At 59.4% G+C, this 19,888-nt stretch overlaps 1 protein-coding gene across 1 annotated transcript; it reads left to right on the top strand.

Moving 5' to 3' along the window:
• The first annotated feature begins 184 nt into the window (after positions 1-184).
• UBA1 (ubiquitin like modifier activating enzyme 1) lies at positions 185-19,559 on the top strand. Its single transcript, XM_039711201.1, has 22 exons — positions 185-334; positions 1,389-1,447; positions 3,016-3,184; positions 4,079-4,213; positions 5,277-5,383; positions 5,984-6,074; positions 6,792-6,924; positions 7,478-7,575; positions 8,499-8,645; positions 9,446-9,601; positions 10,186-10,296; positions 10,929-11,009; positions 11,755-11,910; positions 12,636-12,905; positions 14,217-14,291; positions 15,425-15,614; positions 16,102-16,190; positions 16,280-16,372; positions 17,155-17,346; positions 17,873-17,974; positions 18,325-18,425; positions 19,253-19,559. The coding sequence occupies exons 1-22, from the start codon at positions 224-226 to the stop codon at positions 19,386-19,388; spliced, it is 2,802 nt and encodes a 933-aa protein (XP_039567135.1). The 5' UTR covers positions 185-223; the 3' UTR covers positions 19,389-19,559.
• Positions 19,560-19,888: the final 329 nt, after the last annotated feature.

The following is a 19,888-nucleotide window of genomic DNA, read 5'->3' on the forward strand; positions in this document are numbered from 1 at the left end:
TCCACCCCTGCCCTGACTGTCCCCAGCTGTCCCTGACTGTCCCCAGCTGTCCCTGGTGTCCCTGGTGTCCCTGTCCCTGAGTGTCCCCTGACTGTCCCTGTCCCCAGCTGTCTCTGACTGTCCCCAGCTGTCTGAGTGTCCCCAGCAGTCCCTGAGTGTCCCCTGTCCCTGTCCCCAGCAGTGTCCCCAGCAGTCCCTGAGTGTCCCCTGTCCCTGTCCCCAGATGTCCAGCTCCCCGCTGTCGAAGAAGCGCCGCGTCTCTGGGTCAGAGCCACCGACGGGCTCCAGCCGCGCCCCTGCCCCCGCCGTGTCCCCGAGCGTCACCCCCGCCAACGTGAGTGCCACCACCCCTGCCCAGTGCCACCACCCCTGCCCAGTGCCACCAACCCTCCCGAGTGCCACCATCCCCTCCTGAGTGCCACCCCCCCTGCCCAGTGCCACCACCCCTGCCCAGTGCCACCACCCCTCCCGAGTGCCACCATCCCCTGCTGAGTGCCACCACCCCTGCCCAGTGCCACCAACCCTGCTGAGTGCCACCACCCCCTCCCCAGTGCCACCACCCCTCCGAGTGCCACCACCCCTGCCCAGTGCCACTACCCCTGCCCAGTGCCACCAGCCCTCCTGAGTGCCACCAAACTCTCCTGAGTGCTACCATCCCCTCCTGAGTGCCACCACCCCTGCCGAGTGCCACCACCCCTGCCCAGTGCCACCACCTCTGCCCAGTGCCACCGACCCTCCCGAGTGCCACCGCCCCCTCGGAGACCCCAGACCCCCCACAGGGGCTTTGTCACCCTCTGGGGAGCCCCTGGTGTCATTGTCACCTCTGTGGCGCTCAGAGCTGCTGCTGGGGCCGCGGTGCCACCTGCTGTCACCTGCTGTCACCTGTGGGTCTTGGGGGTGGCGTGTGTCCCTTGCTGTCCCCTTACTCTGCTCAGAGTCATTTACTGTCCCTTGTGGGGTCCCTCTTTGTCCTGGGGGTGACATTTGTCCACAGTGTCCCCCCCAGCATGGGCGGTGTCACCCACACGGTGTCACCTTCAGGTCTTGGGGGTGGCACATGTCCCTCAGTGTCCCTTGAGTCCGCTCGGGGTCACTCTGTTAACGATGCCTTGGTGACAAGTACTGTCCTTTGCTGTCCCTTTCTTTGTCCTGAGGGTGACATTTGTCCCCCAGGTCCCCAATGTCCCCTCAACAACGGGTAGTGTCACCCACAAGGTGTCACCTGCCCAACTGTTGTCACCACAGAGTGACACCGCTCTGCCATCCCCTGCCACCTCTTGGGGGTCCTGCTCCCTGTCTCAGGGTGTCACAGCACCCATGGTCACCCTGGTGTCCCCGTGGTGCCACTGCTGTCCCCGTGGTGACACCGCTGTCCCCTCTGTCCCCAGGGAATGGCGAAGAACGGGGCCGAGGCCGAGATCGATGAGGGGCTCTACTCCCGCCAGCTGTGACATTCTGGGGTCCCCAAGGGGGGTTTGGGGTCCCCAAGGGGAGTTTGGGGTCCCCAAGGAGGGTTTGGGATCTCCACGGACTTGGGGGGCTCCCTATGGAGTGGGGGAGTCCCCACAGTTTGGGATTTCCCCATGGGTTCCTTATGGATTTGGGGTTTCCTCGTAGATTGGGGTTTGTCCTGTGAGCTGTGGGGTCTTCATGGATTTGAGGTTCCTTGTGGATTTGGGGTTTCCCCATGGATTTGAGGTTCCTTATGGATTTGGGGTTTCACAATGGATTTGAGGTTCCTTGTGGATTTGGGGTTTCCCCATGGATTTGAGGTTCCTTATGGATTTGGGGTTTCACAATGGATTTGAGGTTCCTTGTGGATTTGGGGTTTCCCCATAGTTTGGGTCCCCAAGGGGTTTGGGATCTCCACGGACTTGGGGGGCTCCCTATGGAGTGGGGGAGTCCCCACAGTTTGGGGTCTCCGCCTGGATTTGGGGTTTTCCCTATAGTTTGGGGTTCCTTATGGATTTGGGGTCTCCCCCTGGATTTAGGGTTTCTCCGTAGTTTGGGGTTTTCTCATGGATTTGGGGTTCTTTATGGATTTGGGATTTCCCCATGGATTTGGGGTTCCTTATAGATTTGGGGTTTTCCCATAGATTGGGGTTTGCCCTGTGAGTTGTGGTGTCCCCACGGATAGTTTGGGGTTTGCTCTGTGAGCTGTGGGGTCTTCATGGATTTGGGATTTCCCCCTGGATTTGAGGTTCCTTGTGGATTCAGGGTTTCCCCATAGTTTGGGGTTTGCCCTGTGAGTTGTGGTGTCCCCACGGATTTGGGGATGTGGCGTGGATTTGGGTTTTCTTATAAATTTGGGATTTTTTGTAAGTATGGTGAGTTAAATGGGATGCATTCGAATTGGAGGGGGGTTCTACAGCCTTGAGGGGGTTCCCCTGAGAGTTTTGGGTTCCCATTGAGATTTTTGAGTTCCCATTGAGGTTTTTGGGTTCCCATTGAATTCTTTGGGATCTCATTGAAGTGTTTGGGTTCTCATTGAGTTTTGTTGGGTCCTTAAAGATCGGGGTTCTTTATGGATTTGGGGTTCCTCCAAAGACTTGGGGTTCCTTATGGGTTTGGAGGGGTCTCATGGATTAGGGTTTCCCCACCAATTTGGGATTTTTTATAAATATGGATAATTAAGCAGGACACATTTGAACTGGGGGGAGTTCTGTAACCTTGACGAGTTTCCCCTCTTGAGTTTTGAGTTCCCGTTGAAGTTTTTGGGTTCCCATTGAGTTTCTTGGCATCTCATTGAGGCGTTTGGGTTCTCATTGAGTTTATTTGGGTTCTTTATGGATTTGGGGTTCCTCCAAAGACTTGGGGTTCTTTATGGGTTTGGAGGGGTCTCATGGATTAGGGTTTCCCCACCAATTTGGGATTTTTTATAAATATAGATAATTAAGCAGGACGCACTTAAACTGAGGGGGGTTCCTCCAACCTTGACGAGTTTCCCCTGCGAGCTCTGAGTTCCTGTGGTCTTTTTAGGGTTCCCCCTGACGTTTTTGGGGTTTTTCCCCCCAGGTACGTGCTGGGCCACGAGGCCATGAAGCGCATGCAGACCTCCAACGTGCTGGTGTCGGGGCTGCGGGGGCTGGGCGTGGAGGTGGCCAAGAACCTGGTGCTGGGGGGAGTCAAATCCGTCACCCTGCACGACCCCCACCCCGCAGCCTGGGCCGACCTGGCCTCCCAGGTGCGTCCTTGGGGGGTTTCCTGGGCTTTTTGGGGTTTCTTTTTACCCTAAAATGTCATTAATTGCTGCATTTGGGTGCTGGAGTTTCTTCTGGGTGTGAGGGGATTTTGAGGGGGGTTTATTGGGGTGGTTTGGGGGGTTTTGGGGTAGTTTGGGGGAATTTGGAGGGATTTTGGGGTGTTTGGGGTTGGTTTTGGGGGTGTTGGGAGCATGTTGTGAGGATTTTGGGATGTTTTGGGGGAGTCTTGGGGTTGTTTTTGGGGTTTTGGGGGGGTTTTGAAGGGTTTCTTGGAGGTTCCAGGCCCCCCTACTCTTCAATTCCCCTCCCCATTTTACCTGCAGCAGGAGGACATGGCGTGTTTTGGGATGGTTTTGGGGTTGTTTATGGGGTTATTTTGGGGATGTTTGGGGGTTCCTGACCCTCATGCCCCCCAGTTCTACCTGTGGGAGGGGGATGTGGGGTGTTTGGGGCATTTTTTTGGGGGGTGTTTTCGGGATTTTTTTAGGGGGTGTTTTGGGGATGTTTTTGGGATTGTTGTGGGGATGTTTAGAGGATGTTTTTGGGGATGTTTTGGGGATGTTTAGGGGTTGTTTTGGGGATGTTTTTGGGGTTGTTTGGGGGTGTTTTGGGGGTTGTTTGGGGGTGTTTTGGGGGTTATTTTGGGGTGTTTTGGGAGTTGTTTTGGTGGTTTTTTGGGGTTCCTGACCCCTCCTTCCCCCAGTTCTACCTGCGGGAGGAGGATGTGGGGGTGTTTGGGGGATGTTTTGGGATTGTTTGGAGTTCTTTTGGGGTTGTTTTGGGGATGTTTTGGGGTTATTTTGGGGATTGTTTTGGGGTGGTTTTGGGGTTGTTTTGGTGTTTTTCTGGGGTTCCTGACTCCTCGTTCCCCCCAGTTCTACCTGCGGGAGGAGGACGTGGGGCGCAGCCGGGCCGAGGCCACGCTGCCGCGCTTGGCCGAGCTCAACTCCTACGTGGCCGTGAGCAGCACCCGGGAGCCGCTGTCCCAGGAGCTGCTGGGCACATTCCAGGTGAGCTGGCACGGCTGTGCCCACCTGGGCACAGGTGTAACCCCCAGGTGTGCCCACCTGGCAGCAGGTGTAGCTCTCAGACAGGTGTGCCCACCTGGGGACAGGTGTTATGTTCAGGCAGGTGTGCCCACCTGGCAGCAGGTGTAACCCCTAGGTGTGCCCACCTGGCAGCAGGTGTAACCCCTAGGTGTGCCCACCTGGCAGCAGGTGTAGCTCTCAGACAGGTGTGCCCACCTGGGGACAGGTGTGTTGTTCAGGCAGGCCTGGGCACAGGTGTAACCCCCAGGTGTGCCCACCTGGCAGCAGGTGTAGCTCTCAGACAGGTGTGCCCACCTGGGTACAGATGTAACCCTCAGACAGGTATGCCCACCTGGCAGCAGGTGTAACCCCTAGGTGTGCCCACCTGACAGCAGGTGTAGCTCTCAGACAGGTGTGCCCACCTGGGGACAGGTGTGTTCTCTCAGACAGGTGTACCCACCTGCGGGCCAGGTGGCCTAGGTAATCCAGGTGGCCCATGTGAGCCTGGTGAGTACCCAGGTGAGTGCCCAGGTGAGTGCCCAGATTCCCCAGCTTAGTTCCCAGGTGGGCACGCAGGTGAGTGCCTAGGTGTGTGCCCAGATTGCCAAGGTTAGTGCCCACGTGGGCACCCAGGTGAGTCCTCTCAGACAGGTGTGCCCACCTGCGGGCCAGGTGGCCTAGGTAGTCCAGGTGGCCCATGTGAGCCCGGTGAGTACCCAGGTGGGCACCCAGCTGAGTGCCCAGGTGAGTGCCCAGATTGCCCAGGTTAGTGCCCAGGTGAGCACTCAGGTGAGTGCCCAGGTGAGTGCCCAGATTCCCCAGCTTAGTTCCCAGGTGGGCACGCAGGTGAGTGCCTAGGTGTGTGCCCAGATTGCCAAGGTTAGTGCCCACGTGGGCACCCAGGTGAGTGCCCATATTCCCTAGATTAGCGCCCAGGTGTATGCCCAGCTGTGTGCCCAGGTTCCCCAAGTTAGTGCCCAGATTAGTGCCCAGGTGAGTACCCAGCTGGGTGCCCAGGTGAGTGCCCAGGTGCCCTGTCCCACAGGTGGTGGTGCTGACCAACTCCCCGCTGGAGGAGCAGCTCTGGGTGGGCGATTTCTGCCACAGCCACGGCATCAAACTGGTGGTGGCCGACACGCGCGGGCTCTTCGGGTGAGAGCCGGGCACGCGGGGCCTTTGGGGTCCCTTTTGGGGTGGGTCCCTTTTGGGGTGGGTGTTTTCTGGGGGGTCCTTCTTGGGGTGGATCCCTTTTGGGATGGGTCTTTTCTGGGGGAGTCTCTTTTGGGATGGGTCCTTTTTGGGGCAGATCTCTTTTGGGATTGGACCCTTTTGGGGCAGATCTCTTTTGGGGTGAGATTTTTTGGGGTGCATCTCTTGGGGTGGGTCTCTTTTGGGTTTATTTTTAGAAGGTTCCTTTTTGGTGTGAGGATTTTAGCGTGGAGATTTTATGGTCGACGACTTTTGGGGTGGATTTTTTAGCAGATTCTTTTCTGGGGTGAGATTTTAGGGTGGGCATTTTAGAGCAGATCCCTTCTGGAGTGGGATTTTTAAGGAATTTTTGGGAGGGAAGATTTTAGGATGTTCATTTCTGGGGTGGGATTTTGGGTTGGGATTGTTGAGGTGGGGATTTTAGGGTGGGTCCCTTTTAGGGGGGAATTTTTAGGAGATTATTTTTGGGGTTGGGATTTTTGGGGTGGGATTTTAGGCTGGATTCCTTTTGGGGTTTCACACTGACCCCCCCACCCCTCACAGGCAGCTATTCTGTGACTTTGGGGACGACATGGTGGTGACAGACCCCAACGGGGAGCAGCCCCTCAGTGCCATGGTGTCCATGGTCACCAAGGTACGGGGAGGGGACAGCTCTGGGGTGTCCCCAGGGGGCTTTTGGGGTGTCCTGGTCCCCTCAACACCCTCTGTGTCCCCGCCGTGTCCCCTCATGTTCCCCAGGGGGGTTTTGGGGTGTCCTGGTCCCCTCTGGGTGAGGTCCCCTCTGGATTCCTGGGTGTCCCGGTGTCCCCACCATGTCCCCTCATGGTGCCTTGTGTCCCCCCCCATGTCCCCTGACAGTGCCCCGTGTCCCCAGGGCTGTCCTGGATGTCCTCCCCATCTCCCCATGTCCCCTGACAGTGTCCCATGTCCCCAAGGCTGTCCCGGGGAGGTTCCTGGGTGTCCCCCCATGTCCCCTGACAGTGCCCCGTGTCCCCAGGGCTGTCCCAGGGAGGTTCCTGGGTGTCCCCCCATGTCCCCTGACACTATCCCATGTCCCCAGGGCTGTCCTGGGGAGGTTCCTGGGTGTCTCCCCGTGTCCCCTCATGCTGTCCTGTGTCCCCTGACTCTGTCCCGTGTCCCCAGGGCTGTCCTGGGGAGGTTCCTGGGTGTCCCATGTCCCCAGGGCTGTCTCAGGGAGGTTTCTGAGTGTCCCCCCGTGTCCCCTCACACTGTCCCTTGTCCCCAAGGCTGTCCCGGGGAGGTACCTGGGTGTCCCATGTCCCAAGGGCTGTCTCAGGGAGGTTCCTGGGTGTCCCCCACCATGTCCCCTGACGCTGTCCCGTGTCCCCAGGGCTGTCCTGGGGAGGTGACCTGCCTGGACGAGGCGCGTCACGGCTTCGAGACGGGCGACTTCGTCACCTTCACGGAGGTGGAGGGGATGGAGGAGCTGAACCGCTGCGGGCCCGTGGAGATCCGCGTGCTGGGTGAGCCCTGGCCTGGGGGGCCCTCACCCGGGGGTCCTTTTGGGGTCTCTGAGGCACGTGGGGCTGCTCTGGGGGGGTCACTGAGGCACCTGGGGCCCTTTTTGGGGTCTCTGAGGTACCTGGGGCTGCTTGGTGGGGGGTCTCTGAGGTACTTGGGGGTCCTTTTTGGGGTCTGTGAGGCACCTGAAGCCCTTCTTGGGGTCTCTGGGGCACCTGTGGTCATTTTTGGGGTCCCTGAGGCACCTGGAGCTGTGCTAGGGCTGTGTCTGAGGCACCTGGGGCTGTGTTGGGGGGGTTCTCTGAGGTACCTGGGGGTCTTTTTTAGGGTTTCTGATGCACCTGGGGCCCTTTTTGGGGGCCTCTGATACACCTGAGTCTCCTCTAGACCCCACAGTCTGGTTTTGGGGACATTCTGGTTGCCTGGGGTCACTTTTTGGGGGAGTCTTCTGGATGGCACAGACACCTTTCTGGCAGTGCCAGGACCCATTTTTGGGGTGCCCCACACACCTGGGCCCCTTTTTGGGGTGCCCTGGTGACACCCCCGTGTCCCCAGGGCCCTACACATTCAGCATTGGGGACACCAGCAGCTACGGGGACTACGTGCGGGGTGGCATCGTCACCCAGGTCAAGATGCCCAAGCACATCCACTTCGTGAGTGGCACTGGGGGCACTGGGAGGGCACTGGGAGGGACTTGGGAGCCAGTGGATTTTACTGGGCTATACTGGGTTGAACTGGGTTATATTGGTTTGTGTTGGGTTATGCTGACATGTACTGGTTTATACTGGACTGTACAAGGTTATAAAGAGCTATACTGGGTTGTACTGGATTATACTGGGCTGTACAGGCTTATACTGGTTTGTGCACCGTTTTATAGCGGGTTGTACTGGTTTATGTTGGGTTACATTAGAGTTGCACGAGGCTCTACTGGTTTGAACTGGGCTATACGTTGTTGTGCTGGTTTATACTGGGCTGTACTGGTTTATACTGGGCTGTACAGGTTTATACTGGGCTGCACAGGTTTATACTGGTTTACACTGGGGTGTCCCCTCAGGAACGGTTGTGGGATGTGCTTAGGGTGTACTGGGCTGTACTGGTTTATACTGGGGTGTCACCTGTCCTTGTCCTGTCCCAGAAACGGTTGCAGGACGCTGGGCTGTACTGGGTTATACTGGTTTATACTGGGTTATGGTGGTTTATATTGAGCTCTTGGTGTTTTATACTGGTTTACACTGGGCTGTTTCCTCCAGAAACGGTTGCGGGACACTGGGCTGTACTGGGTTATACTGGGTTAATGGTTTATACTGGGCTATAGTGGTTTATACTGGGTTATAGTGGATTATACTGGGCTATAGTTGTTTATGCTGAGCTCTGCTGGTTTGTACTGGTTTACACTGGGCTGTCTCCTCCAGAAACAGTTGTGGGATGCACTGACAGGGTACTGGGGGTACTGGGCTCTACTGGGTTATACTGGGTTAATGGTTTATACTGGTTTATAGTGGTTTATACTGGATTATAGTGGTTAATACTGAGCTCTGCTGGTTTGTACTGGTTTACACTGGGCTGTCTCCTCCAGAAACGGTTGCGGGACGCAATGGCCGAGCCCGAGATGATGGTGACGGATTTCGGGAAGGCCGAGAGGCCCTCGATGCTGCACTGGGCGTGGCAGGGCCTGCACCGCTTCCTGCGGCAGCACGGCCGCGCCCCGCGGCCCCGCCACCAGGTGGGGACACCGGGGACACCGCGGGGACACCAGGGGGACAGCAGGGTGCAGGGATGTCTGGGGCGTTGGAGGCTGCCATGACCTGCCCCATCATGGCCACATCGAGTTGGTGACCTGGGGACACTGAGGGTGTTGGGGACATGGAGGCCACCATGCCCTGTCCCATTATGGCCACCCCCAGGTGGTGGCACTGGGGACATAGAGGTCACTATGGTCTGTCCCATCATGGCCATGTCCAGTTGGTGACACTGAGGAGATTGAGGGTGTTGGGGACATGGAGGCCACATGACCTGCCCCATCATGGCCACATCGGGTTGGTGACACTGGGGACATTGAGAGTGTTGGGCACCTGGAGGTCACTGTGACCTGCCCCATCATGGCCACCCCCAGGGCCCTGTCACCAGCTGGTGACACTGGAGACACTGAGGGTGTTTGGGACATGGAGGCCACCATGATCTGTCCCAACGCAATGTCTCTGGAGTCCTGGTGGCACTGGGGACATGGAGGGTGTTGGGAACATGGAGGTCACCAGGGCTTCACTAGAATTTGGGGACATCAGAGGGGTAAAGGGTGGTTAGGGCTTGCAGGGACATTGGGGACATGGAGCCACTGGGTCCTGCACCAACAGGGACCGCCGTCACGGTCCCACTATCTTTTGGGGACACTGGTGGCATCATTTGGGGGTGTCACAGACTGTGGAATGGCCTTTGGGGAGGCTGAGGCCATGGAGACCACCCAGCCCTGCTCGTGGCCCTTCCCTGCTGTCCCCACCACCGTGTCCCTGTCGTTGTCCCCGGCAGGGTGATGCGGCCGAGGTGGTGGCCCTGACCAAGGAGGTGGCCGCGGGGGCCGAGCTGGACGAGGAGCTGGTGCGGGAATTGGCCTTCCAGGCCACCGGCGACCTGGCCCCGGTCAACGCCTTCATCGGCGGCCTGGCCGCGCAGGAGGTCATGAAGGTACCGTGTCCCCATGTCCCCAAGGCCACCTGGGGCTGCTGTCCCCGTGTGTCACAGCTGGAGTCACTCACCTGGCCCTGCCTGGGGTACCAGACTCAGTGTCTGTGTTCTGTAGCATCCCCTGGGGTCACTGTGGTGTCCCTGAGGTGTTCACTGGGGTTCCCCCGAAGTCCTGTCCCTAATGTGTCCCTTGGGGTCCTGGCCTTGTCCCTGACATGTCACCCTGAGGTTCCTGCTTTGTCCTTGTCCTGTCCCTGATGCGTCCCCCGTATCCCTGTCCCTTACACGTTTCCAGGTCCCTGTCCCTGTCATGTCACCATGAGGTTGCTGCTTTGTCCTTGTCCTGTTCTTGACATGTCCCCCAGGGTCCCAGCCCTGTCCCTGACGTGTCCCCTGGGATGTCCCCAACGTGTCCTCCAGCATCCTGTCCCTCATGTGTCCCCTGAGGTCCTGTCCCTCATGTGTCCCTAGGATGTCCCTGATGCATCCCTTGGGATGTCCCTGATGTGTCCCCCAGCATTTCACTGTCCCTGACATGTCCCCAAGCTGTCCCTGACTGTCCCCGGGCTGTCCCTGTCCCCCAGGCCGTGTCGGGGAAGTTCACGCCCATCACGCAGTGGCTTTACTTCGACGCACTCGAGTGTCTGCCTGAGGAGAACCGCGACACGCTGCTCACCGAGGAGCAGTGCCGGCCGGTGAGGGACACGGGGACACCTGGGGACACCTGGGGGGGCTGGGGGACACCTGAACAGAACCGCGACACGCTGCTGACCGAGGAGCAGTGCCGGCCGGTGAGGGGACACGGGGACACCTGGGAGGGCTGGGGGACACTGGGGATGTTGGGAGACACCTGAGGAGCAGTGCTGGCTGGTGAGGGGACATGGGGACATCTGGGGGATGTCCCTGGGGGCTGGGGGACACCCAAGGAGCAGTGCCAGCTTGTGAGGGGACACCCCTTGGGGACTGGCGACATCCTTGTGGGCTGGGTGGGACATTCCTTGGGTTAGGGAGCACCCTTGGGGGTTGGGGACATCCCTTGGGGGCTGGGGGACACCAGGGGGGCTGCGGGTGTCATCCCTGGGTGGTGTCACCTTGGGGGGACATGGGTTGGAGAACATTTCTTGGGGGATCCCCATTGGTCACCCCGTTGGGGACAGCAGGAGCATCACAGGGTCAGGGTGGCCACCCAGCACCCATGGGTGGTCATTCCTTGCGGACATAGCCATGGCTGCTGTCACCCCTGAGTCCCCGTGGTGGCTCTGCAGCCGCGGGGGTGTCCCCTGGCAGGTGACACAGCCAGGTGAACCCGGTGTCGCATTGTCCCCAGCGCAACAGCCGCTACGACGGGCAGATCGCCGTGTTCGGGGCTGATCTTCAGGCCAAGCTGGGCGCCCAGAAGTACTTCGTGGTCAGTGTCCCCACTGTCCCCAGTGTCCCCACCCGTGTTCTCTATCGTCCACGAGCCTCTTGCATTGTCACCTGTTCCTCAAACGTCACCAGATTTCCCTTTGTGTATTTACCAGGTGTCACCTATGTGCACGTCCCCAGCCTTTCCGGGCCACCCAAAGTGTCCCCATGTGTCCCTTAGCTGTTCCCTGGTGTCCCCACACGTTTCCTGATTGTTCCTTCGAGTTGTCTGCTTGTCCTCAATGTCCCTTATGTCCCCAACTCTGTTCTAGTGTCCTCTGAGTGTCCCAAAGTGTTCTCTCACCCCCATCCCTTTTCCAACGTGTGTCCAAACACACCGGGCCACCTCCTGCTGTGTCCCCACCTATGTCCCCAACTCCCTGGGCCACCTCGTGCTCTGTCCCCACGTGTCCCCACGTGTCCCTGGCAGGTGGGAGCGGGGGCCATCGGCTGCGAGCTGCTCAAGAACTTCGCCATGGTGGGCCTGGGCTGCGGCCCCGAGGGCAGCGTACCTCTGTCCCCACATGTCCCCAACTGTCTGGGCCACCTCCTGCTGTGTCCCCACATGTCCCCAACTCCCTGCATCACCTCCTGCTGTGTCCCCACCTCTGTCCCCACATGTCCCCAGCTCCCTGGGCCACCTCCTGCTGTGCCCCCCACATGTCCCCACCTCTGTCCCCACATGTCCCCAACTCCCTGGGCCACCTCGTGCTCTGTCCCCACGTGTCCCCACGTGTCCCTGGCAGGTGGGAGCGGGGGCCATCGGCTGCGAGCTGCTCAAGAACTTCGCCATGGTGGGCCTGGGCTGCGGCCCCGAGGGCAGCGTCACCGTCACCGACATGGACACCATCGAGAAGTCCAACCTCAACCGCCAGTTCCTCTTCCGGCCGTGGGACGTCACGGTGAGGGCTGGGAGTGACCAGAGCGTTGGCCAGCGTTGGGTTGGCTGCACCAAGCTGGAGTGGGTGGGGAGGGAGGAGTTGGGGGGACAATGAGGGGCAGAGTTTGGGGGGGTCTGGAGGGCCAGAGCCAGTGGAGGTTGGGCAGCCCCCCTTAAGAGGATGCCATTGAGTTGGCCAAGGTCAATGGGTGAGTTTCACGCTGAATGTCAAGGATTGAGTTTTGTGCTCAACGTCAGCGGTTGACTCAATGTCAACACTTCAGTTTCTTGACGAACATCAATGGTTGAGTTTCTTGGTCAACATCAGCGGTTGAGTTTCATGCTGAACATCAACAGTTGAGTTTTTTGGCCAGTGTTACCAGTTGAGTTTTGTGCTCGTTAGTTTCTTGGCCAGCATCAACAATTAAGTTTTGTGCTCAACATCAACGGTTGAGTTTCTTTGGCAGCGTCAGAGGTTGAGTTTCTTGGCCAACATCAAGGATAGAATTTTGTGTTCAGTGCCAACAGTCGAGTTTCTTCAATCAACATCAGTAATTGGTTTTTCTGGTTGATATTAATGATACAATTTTGTGCTCAACGTCAACAGTTGAGTTTCTTGGTCAATGTCAATGGTTGAATTTTGTACTCAAGGTCAACAGTTGAGTTTCTTGGCCAGGGACCCCAAGTTCCTGGAGCGCACCCTGTGCCCTGTGACCCCCCTAACCCCTGTACCCCTTTTCCCCCCAGGGACCCCAAGTTCCTGGAGCGCACCCTGGCCTGTTTGGGATCCCCCTAACCCCTGTACCCCCTTTCTCCCCCAGGGACCCCAAGTTCCTGGAGCGCACCCTGCGCCTGGCGGGCACGCAGCCGCTGGAGGTGCTGGAGGCCGTGCAGCGCAGCCTGGTCAGCGACCGGCCCCGCGCCTGGCCCGACTGCGTGGCCTGGGCCTGCCGGCACTGGCACCGCCAGTACAGCAACAACATCCGCCAGCTGCTGCACAACTTCCCCCCGGGGCAGGTGGGACAGCCTCATTAACTCGTTAGTTAATTAATAATATCGGTAGTCCTGGTTAATTACCCTATTAACCCTATTAGTTACCTCGTTTACCTCCGTTGCGTCATTTACCCCAATCTCATTTACCCCAACATCCGCCAGCTGCTGCCCAACTTCCCCCCAGGACAGGTGGGACAGCCTCATTAACTCGTTAGTTAATTAACTACATCGATAGTCCTGATTAATTACCCTATTAACCCTATTAGTTACCTCGTTTACCCCTGTTGCGTCATTTATCCCAATCTCATTTACCCCAACATCCGCCAGCTGCTGCCCAACTTCCCCCCAGGACAGGTGGGACAGCCTCATTAACTCGTTAGTTAATTAATGATATCGGTAGTCCTGGTTAATTACCCTATTAACCCCATTAGTTACCTCGTTTACCCCCGTTGTGTCATTTACCCCAATCTCATTTACCCCAATATCTACTAGCTGCTGCACAATTTCCCCCTGGGACAGGTGGGACAGCGTTAATTACCTTATTAACTTAATTAATGGCATTGTGAGCCCTGATTAATTACTCTATTAACTCCATTAGTTACCTTATTTACCCCCATTGCTTCATTTACCCCAACTGCATTTACCTCAATATCCACCAGCTGCTGCATAACTTCCCCCCCCAGGACAGGTGGGCACCTGTAACTAACCTGATTAATTACCTTGTTAGCCCTGATTAATTACCCTATTAACTCCATTAGTTACCTTATTTACCCCCATTGCTTCATTTACCCCAATCTCATTTACCCCAATATCTACTAGTTGGTGCACAACTTGCCCCTGGGACACAGGTGGGAGAGCCTCATCAACTCGTTAGTTAACTAATGACATCTTTAGTCCTGATTAATTACCCTATTAACCCCATTAGTTCCTCATTTACCCCAGTCAATTACCTCATTTACCCCAACATCCGCCAGCTGCTGCACAACCTCCCCCCGGGACAGGTGGGACTGTCTTAATTAACACGTTAATTTATTAATTACATTGTTAGTCCTGATTAATTATCACATAAACCCCATTAGTGATCTTACTTACCCCCTTCCTTCATTTACTCCAACACCTACTAATTAATTACCTCATTAACACCCATTACCTTGTTAACCCTATTAATTACTTCATTTACCCCAAGGTCCGTCAAGATAGGGGAGCACCCCTTGATTATCTCATTAATCTAATTAATGCATTGTTAACCTAAATAATTGGCTTGGTAACTCCAATTAATAACTCAATAACCTAAATTAATGACCTCATTAACCCAAATTTTCTCTCTCCTCCCAGAAAACAAACTCGGGGACCCTGTTCTGGTCGGGGCCCAAGCGCTGCCCCCACCCCCTCGTGTTCGACCCCGACAACGTGAGTGGGGTCACCTGGGGAGGGGACCTCACCTGGGTCACCTGGGGAGGGGCAGGGTCACCCGGGGGACCTCACCTGTGTCACCTGGGGGACCTCATCTGTGTCACCTGGGGAGGGGCTGGCTCACCTGGGGAGGGGACCTCACCTGTGTCACCTGGGGAGGGGCTGTGTCACCTGGGGGACCTCACCTGTGTCACCTGGGGGACCTCACCTGGGTCACCTGGGGAGGGGCTGTGTCACCTGGGGAGGGGACCTCACCTGTGTCACCTGGGGAGGGGCTGTGTCACTTACGGGAGGGGACGTCACCTGTGCCCCTCTCTGAGTGCCACCTGTGCTCTGTGGGTGCTCCATGAGTGCCACTCCATCCCCTGTGAGTGCCACACTGCCACCTTTAGTGTCACCCGTCACCCTTGGGTGTCACCTGTCACTCTTCAGTGCCACCTTCATCCCCTTTAGTGCTGCACTGTTACTTTTAGGTGTCACCTTCCCCTTGTTGGTGCCACCTTTGCCCCTCTGGGTGTCACTCCGGCCCCTTTGGGTGCCACCTACACCCCTGTGGGTGCCCCCCATGTCCTGTGGGTGCCCCCTGTGCCCCTCTGAGTGCCCCCTGTGCCCTGTGGGTGCCACCCATGCCCCTCTCGGTGCCACCCCCGCCCTGTGGGTGCCACCTGTGCCTCTCTGAGTGTCACCTGTGCCCCTCTGAGTGCCACCTACCCCCCTCTGGGTGCCACCTGCCCCACATGGGTTTCACCCTGTGCCCCTCTGGGTGTCACCTGTGCCCCATGGGTGCCCTCTGTGCCCTTCTGAGTGCCACCTGCCCCCTGTGAGTGCCATCCCTGCCCCTCTGAGTGCCACCTATGCCCTGTGGGTGCCACCTGCCCCGCTCTGGGTGCACATGGGTGCCCCCCATGCCCCGTGGGTGCCCTCTGTGCCCTTCTGAGTGCCACCTGCCCCCTGTGAGTGCCATCCCTGCCCCTCTGAGTGCCACCTATGCCCTGTGGGTGCCACCTGCCCCGCTCTGGGTGCTACCCGTGCCCTTCTGGGTGCCACCTGCCACATCGCGGGTGCCACCCGTGCCCCTCTGGGTGCCATCCCTGCCCCTCTGGGTGCCAGCTGTGCCCCGTGTCCCCCAGCCCCTGCACCTGGACTACGTGGTGGCGGCGGCGAACCTGTTTGCGCAGAGCTACGGCATCGCGGGCTCGCGGGACCGGGCGGCCGTGGCCGAGCTGCTGCGGCACGTCCGCGTGCCGCCCTTCGCGCCCAAGGCCGGCGTGCGCATCCACGTGTCTGACCAGGAGCTGCAGAGCGCCAGCGCCGCGCTGGGTGCGCCGGGAGAGGGGCTGGGGGCTCCGGGAGAGGGGATGGGGGCACTGGGAGAGGGGCTGGGGGCACCGGGAGAGGGGATGGGGGCACCGGGAGAGGGGGAGAGGGGCATGGGGGCACTGGGGGGCACCAGGAGAGGGCATGGGGATGTTGGGAGAGGGGGAGAGAGGATGTGGGCACTGGGAGAACTGGGAGAGGGGATGGGGGCACTGGGAGAGGGACTGGGAGAACTGGGAGAGGGGATGGGGGCACTGAGAGAGGAACTGGGGGTTACTGGCGGGACTGGGAACACGGGGTGAGGGACTGGGGATGTTGGGAGAGGGGCTGGGGGCACTGGGGAGCTGCCAATGCCGCACTGGGGGGCTTTGAATGCCACTGTGGGTGAGGGCCTGGGGGTCCCACAGGTGCCGTGGGGGTGCCAGGGAGGTCCCACGGGTGCCAGGGGGGTACCAGGGGGGGTCTCACGTGTGCCCCTCCCTCCCCACAGATGACGGGCGCCTGGAGGAGCTGAAGGCGTCGCTGCCCAGCCCCGAGGAGCTCCCGGGGTTCAGGATGTTCCCCATCGACTTCGAGAAGGTGGGTGCTGCCCCCCCGAGTGCCCCCCACCCACCCCTGGGTGCCCCCTGCCCCCCTGGGTGCCCTCACCCCTCCCTGGCTGTCCCCAGGACGATGACACCAATTTCCACATGGATTTCATCGTGGCTGCCTCCAACCTGCGGGCAGAGAACTACGACATCCCCCCGGCCGACCGCCACAAGGTGGGCACTGGGAGCACTGGGCAGGGGCTGGGGGATAGGGCCTGGAGGATACCGGGGGACACTGGGAGCACTGGGGGGCTGCTAAGGCCACATTGGGTGAGGGTCTGGGGGGGACCTATGGGGCTGTTGTGGGGTGTCAAGGGCACTATGGGGTTTTTATGGGTGCTGGGGGGTGTTACAGAGGTTGTTATGGGGTGCTGGGTGTGTTATGTGGGTTGTTATGGGGTGCTGGGGGGTTTTTATGGGGTTATTATGGGTGCTAGGGGGTGCTTTGTGGTGTTCCAGGGGTTATGGGGTGCTGTGGGGTTTTTATGGGTGCTGGGGGGTGCTTTAGGGTATTTCTGGGGTTATTATGGGGGCTAGGGGGCGCTTTGTGGGGTTCCAGGGGTTATGGGGTGCTGTGGGGTTTTTAGAGGGTTATTATAGGTGCTTTAGGGTATTTCAGGGGTTATTATGGGGTGCTGTGGGGTTTTTATGGGTGCTGGGGGGTGCTTTAGGGTATTTCTGGGGTTATTATGGGGTGCTGGGGGGTTTTTAGAGGGTTATTATGGGTCCTTTGGGGCATTTCAGGAGTTGTTATGGGGTGTTGGGGGGTTTTTATGGGTGCTAGGGGGTGCTTTAGGGTATTTCAGGGGTTATTATGGGGTGCTGTGGGGTTTTTATGTGGGGCACACACAGAGCCCATACAGACCCCATGGTGGGGCTGTGAGGCCCTGGGGGTTCTGTGGCTGGTTTTTGGGGCCATCCCCCAAAGCCTAAATCCCATTTTTTTGTGTTCCCAGAGCAAACTGATCGCAGGGAAGATCATCCCGGCCATCGCCACCACCACGGCGGCCGTGGTGGGCCTGGCGTGCCTGGAGCTCTTCAAGCTGGTGCAGGGGCACCGCCGGCTGAGCTCCTACAAGAACGCCTTCCTCAACCTGGCGCTGCCCTTCGTGGGCTTCTCCGAGCCCCTCGCCTGCCCCCGCAACAAGGTGGGCACTGCCAGGGCCAGGGGGCAAGGGCACGGCTGGAGGGGGTTTGGGGTCACAGTGGGGCTGGGGGTGTGGGGAGAACAGATTTGGGGTCGCAGTGGGGCTGGGGTCACTCCCAGAGGGGATTTGGGGTCACAGTGGGGCTGGGGGTCCCTTCCAGAGGGCATTTGGGGTCTCACTAGGGCGGGGGGTCACTCCCAGCAGGAAGTGGGGCGGGGGGCCCTCCCAGAGGGGGTTGGGGGTCGCAGTGGGGCTGGAGGTCACTCCCAGCTCGGATTTGGGGGCACAGTGGGGCAGGGGGTCACTCCCAGCTGGGATTTGGGGTCGCAGTGGGGCTGGGGGTCACTCCCAGAGAGGATTTGGGGTCACAGTAGGGCTGGGGGTCACTCCCAGCTGGGATTTGGGGTCGCAGTGGGGCTGGGGGTCACTCCCAGAGAGGATTTGGGGTCACAGTAGGGCTGGGGGTCACTCCCAGCTGGGATTTGGGGTCCCCCCGTGGCTCTGACTGTCCCCACCGTGTCCCCAGTACTACGAGGTGGAGTGGACGCTGTGGGACCGGTTCGAGGTGCAGGGGCTGCAGCCCGACGGGCAGGAGATGACCCTGCGCCAGTTCCTCGCCTACTTCAAGGTACTGGGAGGAACTGGGAGGGACTGGGAGGGACTGGGAGCTGTGCAGGGGACAGCTGAGGCACCCCAGCCAAGAGGAGAGTGCTGGGAAATGGGGAAAGGTCAAACCCCTGTGGTGGCCAATGTCCCCAAGCCCCGCTGAGCCCTGTGGTGGCTGCTGTCCCCAAGGCCATGAGGTTCCTTTGGGTGCCCCATGGTGGCTGATGTCCTTAAAGCCACGGGGTTCCCGTGGTGGCCACTGTCCCCCAGCCCTGCTGACCCCTGTGATGGCCGATGTCCCCAAGGCCGCAGGGTTCCCGTGGTGGCCGCTGTCCCCCAGCCCCGCTGAGCCCTGTCCCCATGTCCCCACAGAAGGAGCACCGGCTGGAGATCACCATGCTGTCCCAGGGCGTGTCCATGCTCTACTCCTTCTTCATGCCGGCCGCCAAGCTGCGCGAGCGCCACGACCAACCGTAGGGACACTGGGGACATGGGGACAGGGGGGGACATGGGGACACGGGGGGACATGGGTGGGGTCCAGGGCACCGCTGGAGGAAGGGCACAACCCATGGCAGGGACGTGTCCTGGGGACAAGAACGCAGCCCTGTGGTGGGGGGACATGTCCCAGGGGTGGGGACAGGGTGTGGCCATGTCCCCTCCCTGTGTGTGCCCATCCCCTTTGTGCCCCTTTGGCACTCCCTGTGTCCCCTCTTGTCCCTAGAGGATGATCTCTGCCACGTGTCACCCTCCTATGACAGAGACCATGCCACGTGTTCTGACACATCTCTGCCATGTCCCCCCAGGATGACCCATGCCCCCTGTCCCTGCCATGTCCCCCAAGTCCCCTGTCCCAGCAGGATGACAGAGACCGTGCCCCCTGTCCCTGGCATGTCCCCTGTCCCCACAAAGTAGCAGTATCCTCTGTCTCTGCCATGTCCCCCACCTCCCCACAGGATTACAGAGACCATACCCCCTGTCCCTGCCATGTCTCCCATGTCCCCTGTCCCTGAAGGATGACTGTGCCCTCTGTCCCTGCCATGTCCCCTGTCCCTGAAAGATGGCTGTGCCCTCTGTCTCTGTCACGTCCCCCATGTCCCCTGTCCCCACAGGATGACTGTACCCTCTGTCCCTGCCATGTCCCCCATGTCCCCTGTCCCTGCAGGATGACTGTACCCTCTGTCTCTGCCATGTCCCCCATGTCCCCTGCCCCCACAGGATGACAGTGCCCCCTGTCTGTGCCACATCCCCCATGTCCCCTGCCCCTGAAGGATGACAGAGGCCATGTCCCCTGTCCCCGCAGGATGACAGAGATCGTGACGCGGGTGTCCAAGAAGAAGCTGGGCCGCCACGTCAAGGCGCTGGTGTTCGAGCTGTGCTGCAACGACGACAGCGACGCCGACATCGAGGTGCCCTACGTGCGCTACACCATCCGCTAGGGGGCGCCCGGCCACGCCCCCGCCCGGCCACGCCCCCGCACCGGCCACGCCCCATCACGCCCCGCCCCTCTCCCATAGTCGTTGTTGTGTCGGCCCCGCCCCCTGGGTGGGGGCGGGGTCTGGGGGCGGGGCGAGGGCCCCGCCCAATAAACATAGACCTTGGCAAAAAGGGGGCGTGTCTGAGTCACGTGGCAGCGGTGACCATTGACCCCATGGTGGCACTGCTGCGGCCGGCATGTGACAGCGGTGACAAATGACCCTGCAGTGTGACTGGCATGGCCAGCGCGTGACAGCAGTGACAAATGACTCCATGGTGGCATTGGCTATGGTGGCACTGGCACAGCTGGCACCTGACAGCAGTGACAAGTGGCCCCGCAGTGCCACAGGTAGAGCCAGCATGTGACAGCGGTGACAAATTATGCCATGGTGGCATTAGCTATGGTGGCACTGGCACAGCTGGCACCTGACAGCAGTGACAAGTGGCCCCGCAGTGCCACAGG

This window comes from Passer montanus, unplaced genomic scaffold (assembly GCF_014805655.1).
Source record: "Passer montanus isolate IOZ18808 unplaced genomic scaffold, ASM1480565v1 scaffold243, whole genome shotgun sequence".
NCBI lineage: Eukaryota > Metazoa > Chordata > Aves > Passeriformes > Passeridae > Passer > Passer montanus.

Bases quoted from the DNA above. Each gene is read 5' to 3' on its own strand.
- UBA1 (XM_039711201.1), top strand. From the start codon at position 224: ATGTCCAGCTCCCCGCTGTCGAAGAAGCGCCGCGTCTCTGGGTCAGAG. The intron at 16,191-16,279 runs GTGGGTGCTGCC...GGCTGTCCCCAG, and splicing joins TCCCCATCGACTTCGAGAAG to GACGATGACACCAATTTCCA. The intron at 18,426-19,252 runs GTAGGGACACTG...CTGTCCCCGCAG, and splicing joins CGCGAGCGCCACGACCAACC to GATGACAGAGATCGTGACGC.